Below are 24,968 nucleotides of genomic sequence, written 5' to 3'. Positions count from 1 at the left end.
TTCAATCTTGAAACCCTAGAAGAAGTAGCACAGAAGATCATCAGGAGCCCCTTATTCTTTGTCCTACAGATCTGCTTCAATAAATATCACCAATCAGCAATAAATTGGACATGTCAATGTATGCAGTATTCTATTAGCTTGTTAATGTAAAAATGATGGTTTTTTTTTTTTAAGAAAAGTAACAATGATGGTTTTGCTTTCTTCTACAGAATAGACTTTTGAAAACTGTTAAAGAGAAAATATGGAAGAGTCTTACATGACTCTCACAATAAGAAGTCTTATAGAGCCACAATTATTATAGAATAAGGTCTCATAGAAGAGTTTCAGTTTAAAGGTGTTTTAGTTATGTTAGTCTTCTATTTATGTTGAGTTATTTAATTATGCTAGGACTTATCTTCAAGTGTTAGAGTTTGGGTGTAATTGGGATAAGGGTAGTTTAATTGTAATTAGACTCTGCTACTTTCTTCTATTATAAATAGGGGTTCATGTACTCTGATTACAACAAGTCAATAAATTTTTTTTCTTTTCCATAAATTCAACAAAAACAAACAAATATTATCAAACCCTTTGGAGAAACCCACCCTTTAAAGTTGATTGGTGGTGTTTGTTTCATCTATTGTGTCAAATTACTTTCATCCAAAGCAGGATTGTTTACTGCAAGAAGGAATTTTAGAATTTTTTTGTTAAAGCACTTAAAAAATGAACTGGACACACAAACATTCTAAGCAACCCGAACCTACTAACTACTGAACAAACAAGTAAGTTGATAGTGAAGGTGATTCAGATATTCCAAAAACAAAAGAAGAAAAGGAGAATCATAGATACTTCTAGAAATGAAACAGGTCACTGATTTAATTTTGAGACCGCTAGCCATAAACGGGAAACATATTCAGAACACATGTCAAGGCACTTGATCTTCTAGAGGACAGATAAGAAATGCAACAGCCATTAAAATCACTAAATACTTCTGAGCAAGCATGCATATCAGAAGCTGAGTTAAATCAGGAATGTACTGGGGAGTTGATCCTATTACACAACTCTCACATCACATATTAGAATGAACTACTAATTTAGGACCACCAGAAAGCAACACCCAGTAACAAATGAAGCAAATAAAAATTTAAGACGAATAAAGTAGAGAGATGCAATGAACAAAGACACAAAGGGATTAAAGTGCAGCACAAAAGTAGTTGCAATAGAGTATCTAAGCTATGCCGAATTTCTGAAGCATGAGATTGTAGAACTCAGGGGTTTTCTTATACTTCATTCCAATTCTTTTTGCAAAGAAATGAAATAGTCTGAGAGAAGCCTTTCTTGGATTCTGTGTTCTAGAACTGCACAACTTTGGACCTCTGATTCTAGAATTCTGGAATACTTTACTGGCAATAGAACGCCAGTGAATATTTTCCACAGTCCAATAATAAAACGCCAATAAATATATTCTGGTAACTCAATTAAATAACTCAAAAAAATAGTATAAGAATAATACAATATGGATAAAAAAACCAATGATTTTAAATGCAGCCATCTGAAGGTAAAAAATGATTAGACATTGATCCAGTATCCCTAAGTTTACATCTACATGTTCGGGAGTGAGGAATACATCTATATTTTCAAACTCTAGAAAATTTTGCAACCTATTTTCAGCGGTTTAAACTTGTCCTCTTGTCTTCCATCAGCAAAATCAAATGGCATGAGCATATATATGGAAAATTTAAGGTTATATTTCCCTTCTATACGTTTGTATAAAAGGAAAACAAGAAAAAAGGCCTCAAGCACAGCTTAACAGTGCCTGATTATGTGCATGTTACTGAAACATATAGTTGATCTATGGTTATCTGAATCAGATAAGCCCAAGCACCATGAGTTCCCCCACATAGTCAGCATAAAAAAAACCAATGCAACAGTAATGCAGCTGGATTTGCTCCTTGCAAAAGTATCACCTCTATATATTGGGTTATTAGTCAAAATGGAATGATCATCTAATACATATTGGGTTATCAGTAAAAATGGTACAGTAATGAAATTTTATCATATACAATTTCATCACAAATACCCGATACTTGACCACTACAGTTTTCTTTAACAGTAAATCTAATAAACAGTTGAGGCATGGTATTGCTTAAAACTAAAATTGATAAAGTGATTATCCCTCTTTCACCTCTTTTCATGCTAACAACAATACATCCAGTGAATACAAATACTAAATATGACAAAAGTCTCATATTTTGAAAGTCCGCCATGATCCTGTGGTGCAATTCAAGTAGTAGCTCAACAACATCACCAATCAGTCCATCAAATAGAAATCACTTTCTCAGTATGACCACCTGTTCTTCAAAAGAATCCAGATATTAAACGTTTGTAAGTGTCCTCATCAGGTTTAAGCCCCCTTTTTATCATCTCATCATGAAGCTTCATGGCTTTCTTCATATCCCTCTCAGTACAGAGAGCAGTTATCATTGTTGAGAAACTCTGAGCATTCACTATATTTCTACTTTTCATATGATCAAACACTTTAATTGCTTCAACAATCCTCTTTCCTACAGAGAGACCATCAAGAAGAACATTGTAATAGGTAACATCCAAACTCTGCCCCAGTTTTTCCATCTTATCATGCAAAGCAATTGCCAGATCAAGTTGGTCATTAGAGCAATAATACTCCACTAATGAACAGAAATTACAGGAGGCATCATCAGGTAAGGAACCACTACCCAAAATCAAATTCAAAATTTTCTCAGCTTCTATCCATTTTCCTTTATTACAGAGAGAAGTTAAATACTTTGAAAGGTCTGCTCCACTGGGCATATACCCACTCCTAATCACATTTTTCAATACACAATCGGCTTCCTCTGATGGTTCATCCCGGCAAAGAACACTCACAAGAGTGCTATTACTAATAAAATTCAGCTTAATACCCCTTTGCAAAATCAACCCATATACCTTCATAGCTTCCTTCGCTCTCCCTTCTTTACTGAATACTTTCAGCAAACTCACATAAGAAGAATCTCGAAGATCAACAACATTATCTACAGCTCTATTAAAGAACATCTCTGCAGCAAAAGCCTTTCCCAGGGCACACAACTTTGTAATGATCTCATCGTAATCCAAGCTGGGCATTTTTAGAAGAAATTCTTTTTCAACCATGTCATCAACCATAGTGTCTATTACTTTGACGTCTTGAAATTTGCAGGCTCCGTCAAGGATCGAACTATAGGTATCAAACCCCGGCACAAACCCCTTGGAAGACATCTCATTTAACAGATTAATGGAGGCCTGAAGCTCCCCTTTCTTAGAGTAATAATTTATGACCAAATTATATAACCCAGGACTACTGATTCCCGAATTCAACACCGTTATGGCCTTCTCGAGTTTCCCTTCTGCACAAAGAAGCCTAACAAGAATAGACCACATTGATAAATTAGGAACCACACCACTGCGCAGGGCCATCGCATAACAGGGCCTCAACAAACTCGTTTGGTTGGCGCGCCACAAGGCAGCCAACAACGCGTTACAACTGCTCAGAGAAATTACCCATTTGTAAACGCTCCATATCTTTAAAATTTCAATAATTTCACTGACAGACCCATAACCTGAATAGACTTGTAGGAGGAAATTAAAGATGAGAGACTCAGAAGCGGTACCTCTAGGACGTCTGATCATCGCATCGAAGACTGCCGAGAACGGCACGGACTTCATCAGAGGTTTAATGAGAGATTTCGCCGGTTCTAAACAGTTAGATTGTATTAGTATTTGTATAACTTTGGAGTGGCATCTGAGATCAGGCTGGAAAAGAAGGGACTTTGTGGCGAAGGTGAAGAAGCGGAGAGAAATTTCTGGGTTGTTTTGGGTTTTGTTGAGGATTTGCAGGAAAATGTCCGGAGTGAGAGTGAGCGTCTTGGGTATAAGTAAAGGCCAATTTTTGCGTTGTAAGAGGAGGGAAGAAATCTGGGAAATAAGAACTTTCTTCTGGACTTGGCTTCGCCATGTGAGAGATTTGGAGCAATTGAAATTTGACGAACTGTTCGTGCCTCTTGGCACCATTTACTACTCCGCTGCTCCGAGCTGTTGTCGGACCGTTCAGGTGCTTTGGTTGCAAGGGACAGGGTCTCTCCCGAAGGCCATGGTTTGTACTCAAAAGTCACGAGAGCGAGTAAGCGGAGTTTGCCGGCTTCTTAAAATTAGACCCAAGGATGACAAATAGCGATAATCCAGGAGGCTTACAGATAGGGAAGAAGTATTACAGATGGGGGCGGCCAATTTCATGAAGCAGAAGATTGGCAATTAAGGATGAACGTTACATAAATAAGATTGCTGCAAGTATGTGGCAAACCTCGGAAGCTTAAAATTAATAACGAAATGTAGTAAGATCATGGTGAATCATAGATGATAAACGGAATATATTAGATAGTTTTGAACCATTAGAGGACTTCTCTGTAGTCACGAACTTACCATACAATATGGTAATCTTGTCCTTGAGATATCTTGAGCTATGTTTCAACAGGAGACAGACTTAAAAAGGCAGATGAATGGACAACCTTAGTTTATGAGAAGCGGATCGGAAACCCCTGAATTGAGATCCCGTCTGAACAATCGGACAAGACAAAACAGAGAATGGGGAGGAATGTAAATCCCTTTTTACATTGCCTCACTTACCTTCACCCAGATGGGCAAATCGGTTTCTAACACAGGTCTTACTATCAATATTTGTTCATCCTAATGCTCTATCCCTCTTTTATTGATCTGATTAGCTGCAGAGGTGCTACAGTTGAGTTGAACTAGGGAACTTCATCAATATAAATACTTAAAAACACTTGATATAGCTTGGCTTTACATTAGAGATGAACACCATAAGGTAAAGAAGCTAATGTGAGGTTCAACGACAAAAATAGCGACCCCAATCCCCACTAATTATTGTGCAATTATTTACCTGAGTTGCACTTGCGATAACTCATACAACTCTATTTGCAAGCGGAGCCAAGATTAGATGAAAAAGCAAGGCTCCCTAATGACCCTCATCAAGCAATAATCTTCTTTCTTTCTACATTCTTGCCTTGGCTACCATCATGCTACCTTCGTTCATACCCATCGCTCCTCCGCTCCATGTTTCCTTGAATTGCTCCTCGGTCACTCCTGCAAGCAGCAGAGACGAAACCTAAGTATGAATCTCCGAGCTTGAATGAAAAAAATCCCCCACAAAATGGTTTGCAAGTTCAAGAGCTCAAGCTCGATGTATTTAACTTTACCTTTGCCCATTGCAGCAGTGGAAGATATGCCTCCCTGAACAGTCTTCAGCACCTTGTCATAGTAGTTAGCGCCGGACCATTTTTGGTGAGCCAAAGTGTCGACTCCATTTCTCCTTTCTTCTCTCTGAATTCTCTCGACATAAGCTAGCATTCCTCGCCTCGCGAAATCCTTCGCAAAAGTGTCGATCACTAGCGCGTCAGCGTGGAATCCCGCCAGTGTTATGAACTGCCAGCAGAAGCCAAGTTTGGCAATTTGCGAGATGAAATCTTTCATCTGTTCGTCCGTCATTCCCGATGCATCCCAGTTGAAAGAAGGTGAAAGGTTGTAGGCTAACATGATTTCTGCGTGCATGGATTTAACCCCTTCGGCGAATTTCGTGCACTCAACCATGTCAGGCATGGCTGTTTCCATCCAAATGAGGTCGGCGTGGGGAGCAAACGACCAGCCTCTCACGATGGCAGCGTCCACCGAACCCTGGAACCGGTAGAAGCCCTCTCTGGTCCTGGGCAAGTCCCAGTCCCAGAAGAGGTTCTTGACACCCAACCTCTCGGCGATTTCCCGGCCTCGATCGTTGGAGAGACACTTGTCGTAGCTTGACACGCTTTCCCACTCATTCAACCTTCTCCACTTTTCCTCTTCTCCAATGTTGAAGCTTCTAATGGCATCCTTAACGCCATCGGAGAAGGATTTCAGCCCGGCCATGGCCACCCATTCGTCCTCAATTGCTTGAAGCTCGAGACCATTCTTGCCTGCCGCCATGGCATCAGCCATGATCGTAGCCAAGCACTTTCCCTTCAGTTTCGGGTTGGTTGCACCCAGAATAAACTGGTGATCCCTCGTGTCCACATTGGTCTGAATCAAATTCGCTGCAACTGCATCGGTTCGAGCAACCAGGAGAGTTTCCACTCCCATGACATCAAACTGCAACCTGGCGGCCACCAGTCGGTTAATGTGCTCGCTCACGGACACCAGAACCTTCCCGGCCATATGTCCGCATTTCTTGGTCATCGACGACTGGTCCTCGATGTGGACGCCGGCGGCCCCCCGCTCCACGAACAGCTTGCAGAGCTTAACAGTCGCAGTCGCTCCCCCAAAACCTGTATCTCCGTCAGCAATTATGGGCTTAAGGTAATCAACATAAGGATTTCGTGCCCTCTCTTCTCGGCTCATGCTCATGCGGGCCTCCCTCTGTTTGCGGTCGTGGTACTGTTGGGCGAAGTAGAGGTGTTCGACCTTGTTGGGCACGGTGTCGTAGGGGTAGTCGGCGAGGTCGGGTCCGGGCTCGTTGGTGGAAGTGTGGGTGGAAGAGCACTGCCAGCCGGAGACGTAGATGGAGTCGAGGTACTTGGCCATCATGGCGACTTGAACGGGGTCAAGCGCACCGAAGGTCCTTGAAGCGGAGCCATTGGCTTGGTGGGTTTTAAGGGTCCTCCAGAGCTTCTTGGCCATCTCGTTGGAGCCGTAGCTCTGCTTGAGGTTTCCCCGGAGTGCGACCACATCTCGAGCAGTGTAGGGGCGTCGAGTTAGCTTGAACCTCTCAGTGTTCCACAATGCTTGGACCTCTGCAACTTCTGCTTCAAACCTCCCTTCCTCATCTAGAATCTGCAGAAGCGTCGCTTTAGTTATCTTGTCAGAATCAGACTTCTGGACTAAGACCAAAACTGCTATAGAATCAGACTAGAAAAGTGGTATAACTAAGGATTTGGTGTTTGTGAAACACAAGTCACTGATTGGTTCCTTGACTGGAACAGGGACCCACTGGCCTACATGAACTACCTTGAGAAACTTCTGTCATTTCATAAGGATCAACTACAGCATATTCTTTCTTTAAACTTTTTCTTATTTCAATAGTTTTAACAACTCGTAGAGGTTGAATTTTATAATTCTGCAAAAAGTAAGGGCAGATTTATTAAAACGAAAAAAATTGTTCTACTTTACAACTCTGGTGCTGTGATCGAACCTAGAGTGAAGGATCCCAACCCCTGTAAAACATTCACAAACTGAAAACCCAGAAAGTCAGTTCAACAGTTCATGTCTGCCATTGATACCTCCAGACAACACAGCAACACTAGTATCAGAAATATTGCAAATGCTGAACAAAAAAATTTGCTCTTATGAGAAGTTTGCGGAAAACGATTATATATCTTGGGCTCCACAGAACAAGCTAGGAAAATAAAATACAGAGCTTCCTGATACAACGAAAGCAAACCCAAGCAATGGAATGTACAATGTTCTTTCAAACATCGAGAAGAAAAGAGAAAAGATAGTCAATAGAATGCTTACTAACCATTGAAGGGACTGAAAATGAGGGAGCCATGGAAGAACCTTGAGAGAGAAAAAAAAAAAGCTTGTAAGAACTAAAACAAGTTAATGCACTAGCTACGCCGAATTCGTCAATTTATAAGAGAAGCGAGCGGATCAGGGTTGGCAGAGTTTTGGATAGCGGATGATGGCCTGGTGACTATCTTTCCCCCCGATAACGCACGCAAAGAAATCGAAACTAATGTTCGCAAGGTCAAGATAATGAGAGGTGGACCCTCCAATCTGCTGCTGAAGGCACGTTGGTGATGATCAGTCTCCAACTATCCTGCACCTCGATGAGATTATCGCCATCCTTGTCTTGTTCTTTCTCTGTAACCTCCTCTGCTTCTATCTTTAGGCTGTTGAATACTGCCTCAGTTGCCGCCTCCCAGATTTGCTATATTTAGCATCATGCCCATGCAAGTTAACGCTTTGAAGCTTTTCTCTTCCGTCCTTGCTTATTAAACCGATCCATTCAGGTCTTAAGCGTTTACCGTTAGATTTGTCTTATTTATATTCAAGAGTTACAGTTTATTTGTCTTTCTTCTTTGGATAAGGATTACAGTTCATTTGTCTTGCTGCGAGATGAACAGAGCAACTGGGAAGATTTCCAAAGAAATTAAATTGCAGGCAAAGTTGACATTGGCCGAACTATCTCCAGGATTCAAGAACAGAAGAAAGAAATGGCAACTCCGAACTGAAACCCAAATATCGAATGGTCAAATCATTTTGTGGAAGAGAGCGTCGCTAGGATTATCTCTTGCATATTAAGTACTCACTGGCAGTTTTTCTGTGGGTATTTCTTTTTTGTTCAAGTTTATTATTCATGGATTTCATCCTTTGCTTGTTTTCCTGTCAATGCTGCGGTCACTGTGACGATCAGGAACTGTTTTTTGTTTTTGTTTTCTGGGTTTGGACTCCCGAGAAGAGGATAAGACTGCCGTTTGGAAGATCATCTGTCTGTCGATGAGTCAGCTAAGAAGATAGCTCGATCGGAATAAGCCTGCCATTCCTTTCCGCAGAGCCAATCCTTCTTGTACGCATTATAAATTCCACGTGAAATATAGAGGAGAAGATGGGAGTTTGAGGATGATCCGTCTTGGGAAATACAATCACCTCGTCTCGGGGGTCAAGGGGATGTCGAGAGGTTTAAGATAAAGAGAAGCTTCCTTCCCAGCTTCATGCACGGGACTATGGGATGAGAATCTGAGACTGCAATATGTTCTCGGGAATTTTACCAAAATACTGATTAAAAATAAGTTATTTATAATAATAATCGAATACCACAAAATATTTACAAAACTACCAAACTTTGACCGGTCCACTGTATATGTGGACAGTCAAAGGTAACACGTAAGCTTTGACTGCTTACGTGTCGCTCCATCATCTGAGCGATACTGTAGATGAACACATAGGTTGCCATGTCATTATTATTGACACATCATCTGCCATATCATTACATGATAAAATTTTGAATAAATTTTAAAAAAATTAAAAAATCAAATACACTTTTTATTACCTTATATCTAAAATAAAAAATTATTTAAAAAAAATATAAACAATTAAAAAATTAACTCTTACTTATTTAACACCATTTAATAACAATTAAAATATTTATTAATTAAAAAAATTATTGTTACACTTTTTATTTCTTCATATTTTAAAAAATAAAATAAAATAAGTAAATTAATTAGATTTAAAATATTTATAAATTAAAAAAATACAAAAAACATTATTTTAGAGTTTAAAAATACAATTTATTTGTATATTTTTATCACCTTATTTTCGAAATAATAATATTTACAAATTTTAAATATTTATAAATAGAAAAAATCTAACTCTTACCCATTTATTATGAATTTAAAATATTTATAAATTTAAAAAATCTTACTCTTAAGTCTTACCCATATATTATCGATTTAAAATGTTTAAAATTTTAAAAAAATATACAAAAAAACTATTTTAGAGTTTAAAAATATAATTTATTTGTATATTTTTATCACCTTATTTACAAAATAATAATATTTAGAAATTTAAAATATTTATAAATAAAAATAATCTAACTCTTACCCATTTACTATGGATTTAAAATATTTATAAATAATTTTTTTAAGTCTTACCCATATATTATTTATTTAAAATATTTATAAATAAAAAAAAATTACTCTTAAGTCTTACCCATATATTATCCATTTAAAATATTTATAAATTAAAAAATATATACAAAAAAGTTGTTTTAGTGTTTAAAAATATATTTTATTTGTATACTTTTTATTACCTTATTTACAAAATAATAAATTATTAAAAAATATATTATTTATTTAAAAATCTTACAAAATTTTACAATAATTTTAATTTGGCAAAATTTTCATTAACATAAATCTGAAATTAAACAGTAAATCACAAAAAAATCAATACAGTAATTAAACACCTAAATTCAAATCAATATTATAATTAAATACAATAATTCGATTCAATTAACAAAAATCCTAAAAAATCACTCTCCTAATTTTCGAGGGAATGGGCGGCAAGAGGACGAACAAAGGGGAACAGAGAGGAAGAACGTTGGTGGCGAGAGATGAACAGAGGAAAGATAAAAGGCTGAGACGAAGAGAGAGTGATTGAGAGGGGGTGTCAAGGGCGAGGCCGAGCGGCGGCAAAGGCAAGGCCGAGGCAGAGACAGGGGCGAGGCGGAGGCAGAGCAGCGGCAGGAGGCGAGCGGCGGCAACAGGGGAGGCAAGCGGCGGCGGTAGCAGGGGAGGCGAGCGGCAACAGGGGAGTGACAAGAGGAGAGCAGCCGAGATGAGAGGAGAGGAGAAAATCGTGGAAGAGATTAGAATTAAAAACATATGTGAGGGCTGACGTGGCGGGTGCTTACATGGCCCAGATGACAGGGAAAAAATAAAATAATTTATATTGACGTGGTAAATTACATGGCAGATGACGTGGCAGCCTATGTGTTCATCTACAGCATCGGGCTCCGATGATGGAGCGACACATAAGCAGTCAAAGCTTACGTATCACTTTTGACTGTCCACATATACAGTGGACCGGTCAAAGTTCGGTAGTTTTGTAAATATTTTGTGGTCTTCGTTATTATTATAAATAAGTTATCTTTAATCAGTATTTTGGTAAAATTCCCTATGTTGTTCATAGTTTGCGAATGAATTCCTGGCTGTTACGGTGGAATTCAAAGCCAAATTTCTTTCGATCCTCTGGCAGTTTCAGAATTTTATCCCTTGAACCGTTTTTTTGGTAAATGCACATTCTTATTTACAGGCGACCTTCGAGCTAGAATTAGAGATGGCAGCCCAATTTCTCAAACTAGAGGCCATAATAGGGTGGCCTTGGGATAGACAAGGGAAGGCTAGGATTCAAGGATAGGTTACAGGGCAATGACAAGATTGCAAATTTAACCAGGAGGGTCAAGTTTTCCAAATTAGACCCAAATTGACTTATTGTCATCTCTAATTTGAACCTTGTATCATTACAATTAAGTTGTCTAAAGAACTAGACTGAAGGAATTGGGGTAATAAATCTAAATTTGTAAAATTTCTCCAAGCAATTATTCATTTCCTTGACCCTATCTAAAACTATGTACACCACTCTTTGATTACAACATATATAACATACATAATCGAAATCAACTAGAACATTCACAAACAACAATATTTAAATATCTTTCTACTCAATAAGCTAAGTTGGAAATTCATAGTTACGCTCATAATCATACTTCAACAATAAATCCTATACTCAGAGTGTGGCTCCGAAAACCGATCGTAAATATTTTTCCGATCGTACAACCACAAGGGGAGATAGTAGAATTATTTTTCTCCGATAGTTCCCAAATGGATTTGAGAGAGTTTTTGTTGCGTTTCAGATCTTCTACTAGGGGGATTAGTGTGTTGAGAATTGTATTTCTAGGATATACTTTCTAGAATTCTATTACCGGAGTATAATTTTCTCATATAAATATTTCCAGAATACAAAGGGTTAAAATCATTATTGTCAATTCTGATATATTGTTTTTTTTATTGAAATGTATGAAAAGTTGTTTCTAGGGAAAAAGGTTTCTAGAGATGTGTATTTACCACGAAAGTTGCCTTTCTAAAGTTTATTTCCCTGAGGATCTGTTTGGAACCCCTAAAAAAGAAAAGAAAAAATAAAAATAAAAATTTAATTATTATTATTTTAAAAAATAATTAATAAAAATAAAATAATAATCAAATTCTCCTTTTCATGAAACATACCTCATATATATCAGTTTCATCCAAAAGTAGACAACCAGTGAAGAATTTTCTAGAAATTACCCTCAGGGAACAAAGGGGTAGCTTGAACAGTGATCCCTCCCCAAACTTCGAACCATATCAAGGGATTCACTGTGACTTTCTCTGAGGATTCAACTTTCTTTCCTGTGAAATGGGCATTAGTAAAGACGAGTTTGAAAATTAACCAGAGCTGAGTGGAATTGTTCTAAGGATATTTCAGACAGGAAATTAAAGAGAGAAGACAGCTTGAGCTATCATCTAATGGCTTCCTATTCTCGCCATCAAAATCCAAGAAGGGTTTACATTTGTTATAATTTTTTTGGTTGTTAGGGGGTTTAGGCCCTTAACGCCCACACTCACACAAGCATCTGAATCCCAGAAAAACCTAAAAGGGGGCTTCTTTCTTGCTTGGCTCCTACTGCTACTCCATTGCAACAATCATCCAAATCCCAGAAAAATCTAAAAGGGGCTCCTTTCCTGCTTGGCTCCTGCTGCCAGAGCTGAAAAATCTCCAACTACGAACGCAAAGAAACAAAATTCATGGATAAAGAGTCCCGCATAAAGTAGACTCCTTCACGTGATGCCGCCATGATATGTCGTCCTCGGAGTCACAGGTAGAAATCCCCACGTAACAGACGAGACGCTATCAGTCAAATACAGTGAAATTTACCGGAAATTTATTTCTTTTTATGAACAAGACGGAATGAAAACGCTAACAAAAGCTTTAATTTGCACCCTTTTTGTTCACAAAACCCTGAAGAGAAAAAAACAAACACCTAACAGGCATTAAATCTAAAATCTTTCCTCTGAATTGTTGCTCTTATTTTCTGTTCTTTTCCTTTCTCTATGCTTCCGCTGTTTCATCAATCGCAGCAGATGCAAGGACAAGCTCCGGATGAGCGCTTCCTAGTTGGTAAGTTCCATCCACGGCGTTTGGCAAGCCCAAGGCCTTCAAGGCCAAGTGAGCTGCTTTCTGTCCTGATAACATCATAGCTCCGAAGGTCGGTCCCTGCATAAAAAAAATTCAAGATTTTTAATTAGTTGAGGCAGATAAAATCTTGGGTCAGATTAAAAAATGGTGAAAGTTAAGGTTATTCTAGGTAGAAGTTGAAAAGAAAAACTTGGGAAGAAGAAGAAATAAAACGATTCAATTAGAACAGAAAAATACCATTCTGGGTGAACCGTCGATCTCTGCAACCTCCATTCCGGTAACAATCATTCCAGGGACGATTTCCCTGGTAAGCCTCACGATCTCGTCTTCGGCGGTGTTCATGTCTAGAGCCTTCATCCCGGGGACGCTGTCGATCATCCCAATGCTCTTAAGCCTCTTGACACCAGTAGCACCGAACGGCCCATCATGTCCGCAAGAACTGACAACCACTTTGGCTTCCATGACATTTGGATCCATGCACGATTGCGTGTTGTGGTTCATGGACACAAGCGCCCAGTTGGTCACAACACCCCCCACTCTCCCGCCCTTCACGATCAAATCCTCAGCCGCCACGGCGTTGAAGAGCTTGACATTAGGGCGTGCTAGGAGCTTACTCATGATGGTGGAAGTGAAGAGTGCGGCGTGCTTGATCACCACGTAGTTGTCCTGTTCATCGTACTCGATGTTGAGCTCGTCCAAGAAGAGATGCGCAGGCTTCCTCACCACCATAGCGGAGAAGAGCTGGCCTCCCAGCCACGCTCCGCCGCCGGGGCTGACTGATTGCTCGATAATTGCGACGCGAACGTTGGGGTTCTTGCTGAGTTCGTAGGCACAAGAGAGACCGGCAGAGCCGGCGCCGACCACGACGACGTCGGTATCGGCGTAAGTGATCATGTCCATCATGTACCGACGGGTCATTTCACGAGACACAATAGATTCCTTGATGGGCTCAAACTTAAGAGACTGCAGATCATACTTGGAGGCGGAAGCAGATACAGAAACGGAAGGGTTAGGGCTCGAAGAAGATTTAGCCGCCGGCACGCGGGAGGAGAGAGGAACGCCATGGAAAGAAGAGCCCGAAAAGAGGGCATTGGGCTTTGTGGAGAGGGGAGAAGTGAAGGTCGTGGAGATACTTGCCATGATCTCTAGAACTTTGCTCGGGTTTTACCTGTGCAGAGATGTAGGAGAAACTGGCCTGGCGAGTGGATAGAGGCGGGGCGGCGGATATTTATTGCAGGGAAGTAGGAGAAAAAATCTGAAAAAGTGAGATGGGGATAATATTTGGAGGGCGGAGGATGCATCAGACCGGGTGGACGGGAGTGGAAGGCGATGAACGGTAGAAAGCTGAAGAACTCACAAGTGGCCTTCTCAGGGTTACTAGAGAACACTGATCAGTCTCTGTTTCTGTAGATATTTCCAAAGTCCTTGTAGGCCTGCAGGCATCTCCATGTGAACTCTAGTACTGTACAAGGCACTGGATTTTTCTGATGAGGTATGTGACCGGCTGGCTTCTTGGTCCCATCGTGTGTAGGTCCATGGGACCCAAATCCATGGTGCTAAGATTGAGTCAGGTGAGTAATTGTTGGGGCTGATGATGGGAAGATAAGAACCACATGATCAATAGAAAATTAGTTAACAGTTACAGAACGTAATGAAGGAGGGTTTAGCTAAGCTGGCTAATTGTGATTTAGCAGGAAGAATGAGGAAGAGCATTCGGATTTTATCACTCTGAGAGACGACAAGAGATTGCTCCTGCCCATGGCCAATTAATTCTTTCAAGATAAATATTTTTCAAACGCTTTTACTGCTGAGAAAGAGGACTAAGCTCCCATAAAGCTTCCGCCATGGAAATACTTGGAAATATCTTCTTGCCTCGGTTAAGAACCGAAGTCGAGGGGCAAACGAAAAGGGAAGAAGTGGGATGCGGCAGTCTCTTTCACTGTTTTCTACCATAAACGAAAAGATTTCGTCAAGTCTCTTCTGGGTCGCACTCCTGTAGGAATTAGCTACGGATTCATGTGGTATATTCTCATCAAATTCATGCTAGTCTGAGCAGTTCTCTTCCAGAATTTGGAGAGATATTATCCCACATTACTAAAATCCTATCAAATCCATCTGAAGAATCAGATTGGGTGAAATCCTCGAGACCCAAAGATGGTGGGATTATTTCATCACCAATCATTCACGCATTTTCACAAACAGCTTTGCTTTCTCGTCTACAGTTCCACCACGAGCTTTCAGAGTAAAGCCATTCAAAGCCAGTCTCGGTGTATGTAAACAAAGCGTTCAGAAGCTTAGCGGGGGCTTTCGGTATAGAGTGTGGTTCAGAGGTCATTTAACATTGATCCTAGAAGTGCTAGGCAATGACAGACTCTGTACTCAATTCCCTCATTCTGCCTCTGCATCCATAAATTTTACTTACAAGAGGTAGATCCTTCTTCTATAACTAGTGTCACTTCTAGGCAGGCTTCCTAGGCCCCCACCTTATAAACATAGACCCACATAACTTCTTTTGAGATATAATTCTCAAAATAAATTCAATTCTTAGTCGTATTGGTAGAAACCGTTCAGAAAATTGAAGTTTTCTGTTGCTTGACCTTTGCTGCTTGAAATGTGAATTTCTCTTTGAAAAAACTTTGACTGCAAAAATTATTTTTAAAGTAGGAAAATAGACTCAAATATCTTTCTAATGGTATATGATTTTTTTATATGAAACTTATTGTAAGAGATTAAGAAATACAATAAAATAGGTATTGAGAAAGAATAAAACTAAAGGGGAAAATAAAAAAAACTTTTTTTTTTCTTCTTCCTCCCTTTCTTCTGCATTTCTCCTCCTTTTTTCCATTTTAGAACTTTGCCAGCTCTCTTACTATGTTGATTTTTAAGGCTAATACATAAACGCAAGAGATCTCAAAGGAATGGGAGAAGAGATGAACTTTGGTTGTTGGGAGAGACGAGAAGAGAAAATGATAAAGAAGTGTAAGGACGAATTTGAGCTAAGAGGAGGGACTTGAATTCTCTACCCCATGCCTTAAGGCTATATTTATAGTTGTGAGAAGATATTTACAATAACTACAATGACCTTAGGGCTATATGATTCAAAAATAAAAAGACATAAGAGGACATACAACAACTTGTATAATTACAATTCATGTTATCCCTATAGAAGTTCTCCTTATTTAATAATCATGTCACCCGTACACATTTGAGTGTCTTTTAATAGCTATGGTGAGAGAATTTGCCATGATCGGGATGGGCCTCATGTCCCATCTCTTGGGAATATAGGTGAAACAAGCACTTCCCGTTTTGCATTCAGTTATGGGTTAGGTTTGTTTTCCTGGTTTTCCAAGAAGCAATAGGTGGTTGTTTTCTCCATAGCAAAAGCAGAAGATAGATGCTCATTGATTTATCCAAGAATCCGATTTTTCATGGATGTAACAATTGTTCTATCGAATTTTACTATATTAGATATTTGGTGAAGGAGGAGGAAATTGTGCTTGAATTCTGCAGAACTGAAGAGCAAATTGTGGACAGAGTAAAAAACTTTCTTAGATCAGCGTCGCGGAATCTCTTCTGTTCTATGTTTTTTCTTTCTTTCTTGTTTTCTATTTTTAAACCAACAACTCAAAATAGAGTTGAAGACCCATTCTCTTAAATGGGTTCATCAGGATGCTAATTATTTATTAGGATACTTGGTTTAAGTTATCTTTATTGGATCTACTGTGTTAGTTATAAAATTGAACCACGTTAGTGGATGAACTAAACCACACCTTTAGTATTTATTTAATTTAGAATATAAAAAATAATATTAAATAAGAAGATAAATACAACAAGGATAAATCCGACATCATATCCGATAACTAAGAGAATTATGTTTAGGACACATCAACTTTGATACATATCTAGTACTATAACTATAATAAAAAATAACTTGATGTTCCCCCTAGCTGCATTTCTTTATCTTCAGTCATTGAGCAGAGTGTGAACTACTAATAAAACGAGAATGAGGAAAATCCACTTAGCAGGAAACAAATCATGATTTCCATAAGACAGTCTGGGGGAAGATTTTATATGTTAGACATCCCCGTCAGAGAGCTTTTAAATAATATCATGTCATTGAGAAGATCGAAAGATAGATTCTAGACTAATAAATTACTGACGTTATTGCTGAAAAGTAAGAAGAATACAGCTGCAGCTGACTCTGCTAATTAAACTTCATCTTGTAGCTCGTCCCCATATAATGGCAATTAAACTGGAAACTCAAGGAGGAGGAACAAACTTGTCCTGTTCCAGTTCTATTATGGCATCCTTCGATCAGCCTCTCCTCGGCCACCCGAAGAGGTCGATTCCTCTTTGCAGGGCCCTTCTATTTACTCTCTCTGTAGTATCTCTGCTGTCACTTGCAGCACTGGTAGCCATCCACCTCGCCTCCAGCAATCACTTCGCTCTATGTGCCAATGCTAAAAATCCCACTTCATGCCTTATCCTCGTCTCCAGAGAAGTAGTGTCTGGAATCCTACCCATGAGCCAGATTCAGCTTCTCCAGATCTTGCTCAAGAGGTCTGTCTCTGGTGTGATTACTGCCACCCAGGTGACCCATCGTCTCTATCTTATTCCAAGCAATAACTTCTTCATCAAACAGCAAGCGGGCTTATCTGATTGCTTGCAATTGTTGGATCTATCTCGCGATCTCTTGGAGGATTCTTCCATGGCTCTGAGGTCGCTGAGTAAACGGAGCCACTGTGACGCGCATTCTTGGCTTAGCGCTGTTCTCACCAACTACGACACATGTCTGGATGGGCTTCAAGGGACAGCCAAGACGGTTATGAAGGTTGAAGTAGAGAATTTGATGGCCTTGGCGAGCGCATCGCTGGCCATAGTGAATTCCCTTTCACCTCCGTATGCAGAAGACGCGCTTGAGCCCTTGAACGGAGAGTACCCATCTTGGGTCACGAGCAGAGATCGAAGGCTTCTTGAATCCTCTGGAAGTGCCATCACGGCCGATGTTGTGGTGGCCAAGGACGGAAGTGGTAAATACAAGACCATTCAGGAAGCAGTCGACTCGGCGCCTGATAAAAGCAACACTCGTTATGTGATCTATGTGAAGAAGGGAACGTACAAAGAGCAGGTGCAGATAGGGAAAAACAAGAGGAACATAATGTTGGCGGGTGATGGCATGGACTCGACGATTATTACTGGTAGTCTCAATGTTGTTGACGGATCCACCACCTTCAATTCGGCCACCCTCGGTAGGGAACTCTCTCACATACTCATTTCAGTTTCGATCATGCATTAGGATCGGTTTTTGAGTTTCATAACGCGAATGCAGCTGCGGTTGGGGAAGGATTCATCGCACAAGACCTGCAGATCCAGAATACCGCCGGACCGGAGAAGGGGCAGGCGGTGGCTCTCCGTGTTGGAGCAGATAAATCCGTTATAAACCGTTGCAAACTCGATGCCTTCCAAGACACCCTCTACCCTCACTCCCTCCGCCAATTCTTCAGAGATTGCTCCGTCACCGGCACGGTTGACTTCATCTTCGGCAACTCCGCCGTGGTTTTCCAGAACTGTAAGATTATCGCTCGGAAGCCCCGTAAGGGCCAGGGGAACATGGTCACCGCACAGGGTCGAACTGATCCGAATCAGAACACGGGCACTTCCATCCAAAACTGCGACGTGATCCCTAGCGCGGATCTAATCCAGGCGAACTTTTCCGTCAAGTCCTACTTGGGCCGCCCATGGAAGGAGTATTCCAAAACTGTGTACATGCAGTCCTTCATCGACAACCACATAGATCCCTCAGGCTGGTCGCCATGGAGTGGGGATTTTCTGAAAACTCTCTACTATGGAGAGTACTCGAACAGAGGTCCCGGTGCAGGAACCAGTAAAAGGGTGACATGGCCAGGATATCATGTTATAACGGACCCCAATGTAGCCATGAATTTCACAGTGAAGGTGCTGATTCAAGGAGGAGATTGGTTGCGATCTACTGGTGTGTCTTACACAGAGGGACTGTGATCTTACAGTTCTAGCGGTCCACTTGTGAATCTAATTATAATAACCGTCTCATGTATCCCTAATGGGACGAGCATCGATCGTTATAATATAACTAGCAGTCCTCATAGAACTGGATCATTGAAGTCTTCAATTTTAAAATTTTAAAAGTTGTCTCACTTCATGTCTAACAATTAGCTGAACCCCATTAATTTTTTTTTCCTTTTTTATTTGCTCTTCGTTTTAGGAAAATAGTCAAATCCCAGTGACAGAAAAGTCTTGAAAGAAGAAAAGTCTTCGAAGCCTCGTTTCTAGAATTTTCTCGCGTTGTGCAGCCTTTAAGAAAAAGATGTCTTCCACCAACCCATCAACCTACCCTAGTCACGAAACAAGAGCCAAAAGGACACGGACACTGAAGTCAGAACCCTTGTTGTTTTCCTTATTCATTTGATCTGACATCAAAAGATCTACTCTCATAATTCTCGCAAAGGAGCACATCAGTACGATGCACCGACTCTTATCCCTCCCTTACCTTCAATGTCTCTTTTGAAAAGCCTTATTTTTCCCACTGGCGAACCTTTTATCATCAGATGAGCTAGTGCTAGCTCCATGTTCAGACGGTAGTAATCTGCAATTCGCACAGAAGAGAATAAGGAGAATCTTCAGTTCATATCGACAAATGATGATGCCACGACAGGGTTTATGCCCATTACTCCATGTATAAGAAATACTTACTGTCAGTGAAGTTAAAAGGTCAAGCCTCCATATTGGAAAAGTTGAAAAGGAATGGCGCGCCATGAGTGACGGAATAATGGGCTTCACATGTCGCTCAACACTGTTCTAAGACGGATTCAGCAAACGCGTATTAAATAACATAGCCGGGCAGCTGTAAATATGAGCATGATTTACGGAATAAAGATAAAATATAATACAAACAGACTACTTTACAAGAAATAATAAACATACAGAGATCCAGCATATTAAGACTTCATCTGTAAACCTAGAAGAGGAATACCTCCAGTTCCAGTTCTAGTTCCATTATGGCGTCCTTCGATCAGCCTCTCCTCGGCCATCCCAGGCGTTCCACTCCTCTTTGCAGGACCTTTTTGTTTACTCTCTTTGTGGTATCTCTGCTGTCCCTTGCAGCTCTTGTAGCCATCCACCTTGCCTCCAGCAATCACTTCACAGCATGTGCCTATGCTAAAAATCCCACTTCGTGTGTTACCCTCATTTCCAGAGTAGTAGTGTCTGGAATCCTACCCATGAGTCAGATTCAGCTTCTCCAGATCTTGCTCAAGAGGTCTGTCTCTGGTGTGGCAACTGCCACTGAGGTGGCCCGTCGTCTCTATCTTATTCCAAGCAATGGCTTCATCAAACAACAAACGAACTTATCCGATTGCTTGCAATTGTTGGAATTATCTCGCGACCAGTTGGAGGATTCTTCCATGGCTCTGAGGTCGCTGAGTAAACGGAGCCACAGTGACGCGCATTCTTGGCTTAGCGCTGTTCTCACCAACTACGACACATGTCTTGATGGGCTCCAAGGGACAGCCAAGTCGATGATGAAGGCTCAAATCCAGAACTTGATGGCCTTGGCGAGCACGTCGCTGGCTATAGTCAATTCCTTTTCACCCCTGGATGCAGAAGATCAGTTGCTTGAGCCCTTGAACGGAGAGTACCCATTTTGGGTGACGAGCAGAGATAGAAAGCTTCTCGAATCCTCTGCAGATGCCATCCCGGCCGATGTTGTGGTGGCCAAGGATGGAAGTGGTAAATACAAGACCATCCAGGAGGCAGTCGACACGGCGCCTGATAAGAGCAAGACTCGTTATGTGATCCACGTGAAGAAGGGAACGTACAAAGAGCAGGTGCAGATACAGAAGAAGAAGAAAAACATAATGTTGGTGGGCGACGGCATGGACTCGACGATTATTACCGGTAGTCTCAATGTTGTTGACGGATCCACCACCTTCAATTCGGCCACCATTGGTAAGAATCTGATGCTCAGCCTGGTTGTCAATCCAATTGAGCAAAAAATATACTTTTATGATCGATTGAGGAGTCTTATTGCGCGGATGCAGCTGCTGTTGGGGAAGGATTCATGGCACAGGACCTATGGATCCAAAACACCGCCGGACCGGAGAAGCACCAGGCGGTGGCTCTCCGAGTAGGGGCAGACATGTCCGTCATAAACCGTTGCAAAATTGACGCCTACCAAGACACGCTCTACACTCATTCCCTCCGCCAATTCTACAGAAATTGCTCCATCACCGGCACGGTTGACTTTATCTTCGGCAATGCTGCCGTAGTTTTCCAAAAATGCAAGATTATCGCTCGGAAGCCCATGGACAACCAAAAGAACATGATTACTGCTCAAGGTCGAACTGATCCAAACCAGAACACCGGCACCTCGATCCAAAACTGCGACGTGAGCCCCAGTGCAGATCTAATCCCTGTGAAGGGTAAGATCAAGTCCTACCTCGGCCGTCCATGGAAGGAATTTTCCAGAACCGTCTACATGCAGTCGTTCATCGACAATCACATAGACCCCTCAGGCTGGTCGCCATGGAGTGGGGATTTTGCACTGAAAACTCTCTACTATGGGGAGTATTCGAACAGAGGACCCGGTGCGGGAACCAGTAAGAGGGTGACATGGCCGGGCTATCACGTAATCACAGACCCCAAAGAAGCTAACAAGTTCACAGTGAAGGAGATGATTCAAGGAGAGCAGTGGTTGCCTTCTACTGGCGTATCTTATACGGAGGGGCTCTGAACTTGAAAAAATTCAGTATCCTTATGCTGAATGGGACTCTATTAGCGTCACTAGCTCGTATTAAGAAACAAGATAGCAGTGGGTAATGAAGCTAATAAACAGAAATAACAAAGGCTTCAACTTTTTATCGTTCTGCTTGTTCTTATTCTTATTCTTATTTGCTAGTTACTTCCCCTAAATTAACAGAGTGATCGGGTTGCAACTGTAATTTACTCTATTATCGCTCGCTTTCGATTCCGAACATCATTCAATATCTCACTAAAAACTTCAACTCCACTTGCATCTTCTTTTTTCCTCCACCGAATTGATGGAGTTTGAATTCTCTTTTCATTCTATAGACTTGAATGATCAAAGAATTCCTACTTTCGGCTAAAAGCTGATAATGCTGCACTTGCTGTCTGAACAAATGATACCTTACAGTCTTTTTGAGCTTCTCGTGGGTCCTTCTCTAATTTATTTATGGTCTCTTACTTTCCAGAGTCTCATATACTGTCAATCCCTAAAGCTCTTTAGGGATTTACTTTCATACAGGTTTACTTTCACCCAGTTAATGGCACCATGCTCAAAATTAGATATCTTAATCATTTATTTCTCAAGGTCAATGAAAAAGGAAATTTGAGTGCCAATATAAAGAAATTTATCATACATGTTGATCTTGCACCTTCTTTAATTGATAAACTAAAATTTTCAAGAATACTTCAAGGTTTCCAAAGCACACAAGGAGCTTTTGCAAAGATTAATTAAATATTTGATTTAAGGATTCAAATTATTTCTTATTTGACTATAAATAGGCATGAAATTATTTTAAAAAACTATCTCGATTAATTGAAAAACTCACCCTCTCTTTTCATCCGTAAATTAAGATCTTGGGGCCAAAGCAAAAAAAATCTTATTCTGTTTTTAATTTGTCATATTACGCACAATTTCATTTTCTCATAGTTTTCCCACATGGTGTCAGAGCCAAAGATTGGATTTTGACTTGATTAATTTTGTCTTTCCGTTATTTTTCACATAATTTTTTCAATTTTATTTTTCTTGATTTATATTGATTCATCTACTAGATATATTTTGATAATTTTGCCTTTTTTTTATTAAAACTATTAGTAAATGGTTAAAAAGTTAGGAGTTGTTGTATTAAACTTTTCGTACAACTAGGAGTGATTTTCCTTCTCTCACCATTATCATGTGCAAGTTGGGTCTCTTGGTAAAGAACAACAAGATCTTCAACTTGAGTGGAGAAGTAGAAGAAGATGTGCAAGAAAGAGGTAACCGATAATGAAGAGTTTTTCGTGTTGTGGTAATCAACTTTTATGTGGCTAGCATATCCAAGGGGGAGACAAGATGAAGATTAAAAGCAAAATGTGAAGAAGAAAAAAATGAGTCAAAGGAAAGCAATTAAAACTTATTTTTGAAGCACACAAATTTCTTGACCAAAATTATTTGCAAGTGAAGTTACAAACACCAACTTGAAGGGGAGTGTTAAGAGACACTCATGTGTATAGGGGTGGCATGGCTAGTCAATACGGAGATCTTTTATAGAGATGGCATAGAACTATAATTATGCAAGTTGGTGTATGTCCTCATATGTTTTTTTTCTCTTGAAGCATATTGCCGTAACGGCATTGTAGTCATTACAAATACTTTCAGACAACTATAAATATATCCTCAAGGCATAGGGTAGAGCATTCAAGTCTTTTCCTTTTGGCTCAAATTCGTCCACACACCTCTCTCTCTTTCCTCTTCTTTCTCTCCCTTGGTTTCTTCTCTCCTATCTCCAAAGAGCTCGAATTCCTCTTTCTCTCCTTCCTTTGAGAAATATTGTGTTTATGTCTTCTCCATAGAAATCAACATTTTCAAAACACAAACCCTTGAAATGAATCTTATTAAATTCCAAGAGGAATTAACTCTCATATTTGTGAACGACAGTGCAACGGAAGCCTGCAAACCAGGCTTCTGTCTGTCGGAACCGACAGATCACCAAGCCAGAATTAGCAAATTTTTGTTTTCAATTTTATGTATAAATATGTGATATGAACTTGGTTTCCAAATCGTGGTGAATAAAAAGAGTTTTCTTAAAGCTTCACTTGGTATCAGAGCAGGTTCTTTGATCGCCATTGTTTTCCAGCGAGAAACTTCCCATCGATCTTCTCTATGCAAATCGCAGCTCTGCTTCACTGCTGCCCACCTCTAAGCACCGACATAGTCGCCGCCCCTCTGTTTTCGTCCCAACGCGACAGCCCCCGTGATTCAGTCTTTTCCGTGCGGCGCCACTCACCGGCATATCCTTTCCGCCTCAACAGACCTTCTCCAGTAGCTTTTCACTTCCAATCTCTCGCCCATCGACGGGAATTGCGCCACTCTCATCGTCTCCCGGCATCGACGTGTCGAGACGAGAGTTGGTGAACCCACGTGAACCCGGGTCGGTCCATGGTTCCAAGCTGAACCCAACTCGGTTCACATTTTCTTTAAAAAAAAAAACAAATGGCCGCTGAATCCTTTTCTCATACTCTCCCTTTTCTTACACTCATCCATATGATTACTATTAAACTTTTTTCCACAACATATCTCTTGTGAAAAAACCAACTTCTTCCTCTTTTGGAAAGTAATAATCTTCTCAACTATGTGGACGAAAGCCTCACACCACCACCTCAGTTTGCTACCATAGATTCTACCACACCTACGACTGAATATTTGCAATGGAGAGCAATGGATCAACGCCTTCTCAGCCTTCTCCTTTCCTACATCACCGAGGAGGCCATGGCCGAGGCCGTTGGCCTTTCCACTACATGCGAGGTCTGGCTTGCATTGGAAAACGCCTTCAGTCATTGGTCGAAGGCTCGCGAAATCCGACTCAAAGATGATCTCCAACAGTTAAAATGCGGAAATCAATCATTTGTTGCTTATTACCATATTTTCAAGGGTCTCTACGATCAGCTTCACGCGATCGGCAGACCCGCCGACAACACCGACAAACTCCACTGGTTTCTCCTTCGACTTGGCACCGAATTTTCCACCTTCTCCATCACACAAATGGCCCTCATGCCTCTCCCCCACTTCTGTGACCTCGTCTCCCAAGAAGAGAGTTTTGAGCTCTTTCAAAAATCACTTGAAAGCTCTGTCTCTCCCGCTACTGCTTTCACTACCGCACCCCAAGGATCAGACCGGTCGATTCGCTGTGGCTCTGGTCGAACCTATGGATGAACAAATGGTTCTAACTGCCATTATGTCACCCGAGGCCGATCTCATTCAACACAAGGTCGCCGCCCTCCTCGCTGTCAGATATGCCCTCTTGATGGTCACTATGGTGATCAATGCAATCAATGTTATGCCCGTAGTAAGTCCAATGAGTCTCCTACCCATTTTGTTGAGGCATTCACAGGATCGTGTGCTCTCACTGGCTTAACATATTAAGCACCTAGTCAATACTACCCAAAAGACCGATCTGTCAGGAGTAGAG

At 40.7% G+C, this 24,968-nt stretch overlaps 6 protein-coding genes across 6 annotated transcripts; 3 read left to right on the top strand and 3 right to left on the bottom strand.

Moving 5' to 3' along the window:
- Positions 1–1,960: 1,960 nt before the first annotated feature.
- Positions 1,961–4,172, bottom strand: LOC137942643 (pentatricopeptide repeat-containing protein At4g21170). The gene is made up of 2 exons (XM_068788367.1): positions 3,642–4,172; positions 1,961–3,514 (listed from the first exon to the last, which is right to left on the bottom strand). Exon 2 carries the CDS (start codon positions 3,445–3,447, stop codon positions 2,335–2,337), a length of 1,113 nt encoding a protein of 370 aa, XP_068644468.1. The 5' UTR covers positions 3,448–3,514; positions 3,642–4,172; the 3' UTR covers positions 1,961–2,334.
- An 866-nt stretch (positions 4,173–5,038) lies between these two features.
- Positions 5,039–7,561, bottom strand: LOC137942798 (isocitrate lyase-like). Its single transcript, XM_068788536.1, has 3 exons — positions 7,532–7,561; positions 5,244–6,846; positions 5,039–5,130 (listed from the first exon to the last, which is right to left on the bottom strand). Exons 1-3 carry the CDS (start codon positions 7,559–7,561, stop codon positions 5,039–5,041), a joined length of 1,725 nt encoding a protein of 574 aa, XP_068644637.1.
- A 4,907-nt stretch (positions 7,562–12,468) lies between these two features.
- Positions 12,469–13,965, bottom strand: LOC137937867 (thiamine thiazole synthase 1, chloroplastic-like). The gene is made up of 2 exons (XM_068783054.1): positions 12,982–13,965; positions 12,469–12,822 (listed from the first exon to the last, which is right to left on the bottom strand). Exons 1-2 carry the CDS (start codon positions 13,882–13,884, stop codon positions 12,658–12,660), a joined length of 1,068 nt encoding a protein of 355 aa, XP_068639155.1. The 5' UTR covers positions 13,885–13,965; the 3' UTR covers positions 12,469–12,657.
- Positions 13,966–16,986: 3,021 nt separating this feature from the next.
- Positions 16,987–18,906, top strand: LOC137937860 (pectinesterase-like). The gene is made up of 2 exons (XM_068783045.1): positions 16,987–17,993; positions 18,074–18,906. Exons 1-2 carry the CDS (start codon positions 17,045–17,047, stop codon positions 18,760–18,762), a joined length of 1,638 nt encoding a protein of 545 aa, XP_068639146.1. The 5' UTR covers positions 16,987–17,044; the 3' UTR covers positions 18,763–18,906.
- Positions 18,907–19,745: 839 nt separating this feature from the next.
- LOC137937848 (pectinesterase-like) lies at positions 19,746–21,719 on the top strand. The gene is made up of 2 exons (XM_068783034.1): positions 19,746–20,727; positions 20,820–21,719. Exons 1-2 carry the CDS (start codon positions 19,779–19,781, stop codon positions 21,509–21,511), a joined length of 1,641 nt encoding a protein of 546 aa, XP_068639135.1. The 5' UTR covers positions 19,746–19,778; the 3' UTR covers positions 21,512–21,719.
- Positions 21,720–24,217: 2,498 nt separating this feature from the next.
- LOC137943165 (uncharacterized) lies at positions 24,218–24,712 on the top strand. The gene has a single exon (XM_068788860.1). The coding sequence runs from the start codon at positions 24,218–24,220 to the stop codon at positions 24,710–24,712; it is 495 nt and encodes a 164-aa protein (XP_068644961.1).
- Positions 24,713–24,968: the final 256 nt, after the last annotated feature.

Source organism: Aristolochia californica, unplaced genomic scaffold, assembly GCF_029961685.1.
Source record: "Aristolochia californica isolate CCGP_79_NKW_82.1479 unplaced genomic scaffold, dmAriCali1.0.hap1 SCAF_10, whole genome shotgun sequence".
Taxonomy (NCBI): Eukaryota; Viridiplantae; Streptophyta; class Magnoliopsida; order Piperales; family Aristolochiaceae; genus Aristolochia; species Aristolochia californica.
This window is presented reverse-complemented; position numbering and strand designations above follow the sequence as displayed.

Bases quoted from the DNA above. Each gene is read 5' to 3' on its own strand.
- LOC137937848 (XM_068783034.1), top strand. From the start codon at position 19,779: ATGGCGTCCTTCGATCAGCCTCTCCTCGGCCATCCCAGGCGTTCCACT. The intron at 20,728-20,819 runs GTAAGAATCTGA...GCGCGGATGCAG, and splicing joins CTTCAATTCGGCCACCATTG to CTGCTGTTGGGGAAGGATTC.
- LOC137943165 (XM_068788860.1), top strand. From the start codon at position 24,218: ATGGATCAACGCCTTCTCAGCCTTCTCCTTTCCTACATCACCGAGGAG.
- LOC137937860 (XM_068783045.1), top strand. From the start codon at position 17,045: ATGGCATCCTTCGATCAGCCTCTCCTCGGCCACCCGAAGAGGTCGATT. The intron at 17,994-18,073 runs GTAGGGAACTCT...ACGCGAATGCAG, and splicing joins CTTCAATTCGGCCACCCTCG to CTGCGGTTGGGGAAGGATTC.
- LOC137942643 (XM_068788367.1), bottom strand. From the start codon at position 3,447: ATGGCCCTGCGCAGTGGTGTGGTTCCTAATTTATCAATGTGGTCTATT.
- LOC137937867 (XM_068783054.1), bottom strand. From the start codon at position 13,884: ATGGCAAGTATCTCCACGACCTTCACTTCTCCCCTCTCCACAAAGCCC. The intron at 12,823-12,981 runs GTATTTTTCTGT...TTTTTTATGCAG, and splicing joins TCGACGGTTCACCCAGAATG to GGACCGACCTTCGGAGCTAT.
- LOC137942798 (XM_068788536.1), bottom strand. From the start codon at position 7,561: ATGGCTCCCTCATTTTCAGTCCCTTCAATG. The intron at 6,847-7,531 runs GTTAGTAAGCAT...ACGCTTCTGCAG, and splicing joins CATTTTCAGTCCCTTCAATG to ATTCTAGATGAGGAAGGGAG. The intron at 5,131-5,243 runs GTAAAGTTAAAT...TGCTGCTTGCAG, and splicing joins CACTGCTGCAATGGGCAAAG to GAGTGACCGAGGAGCAATTC.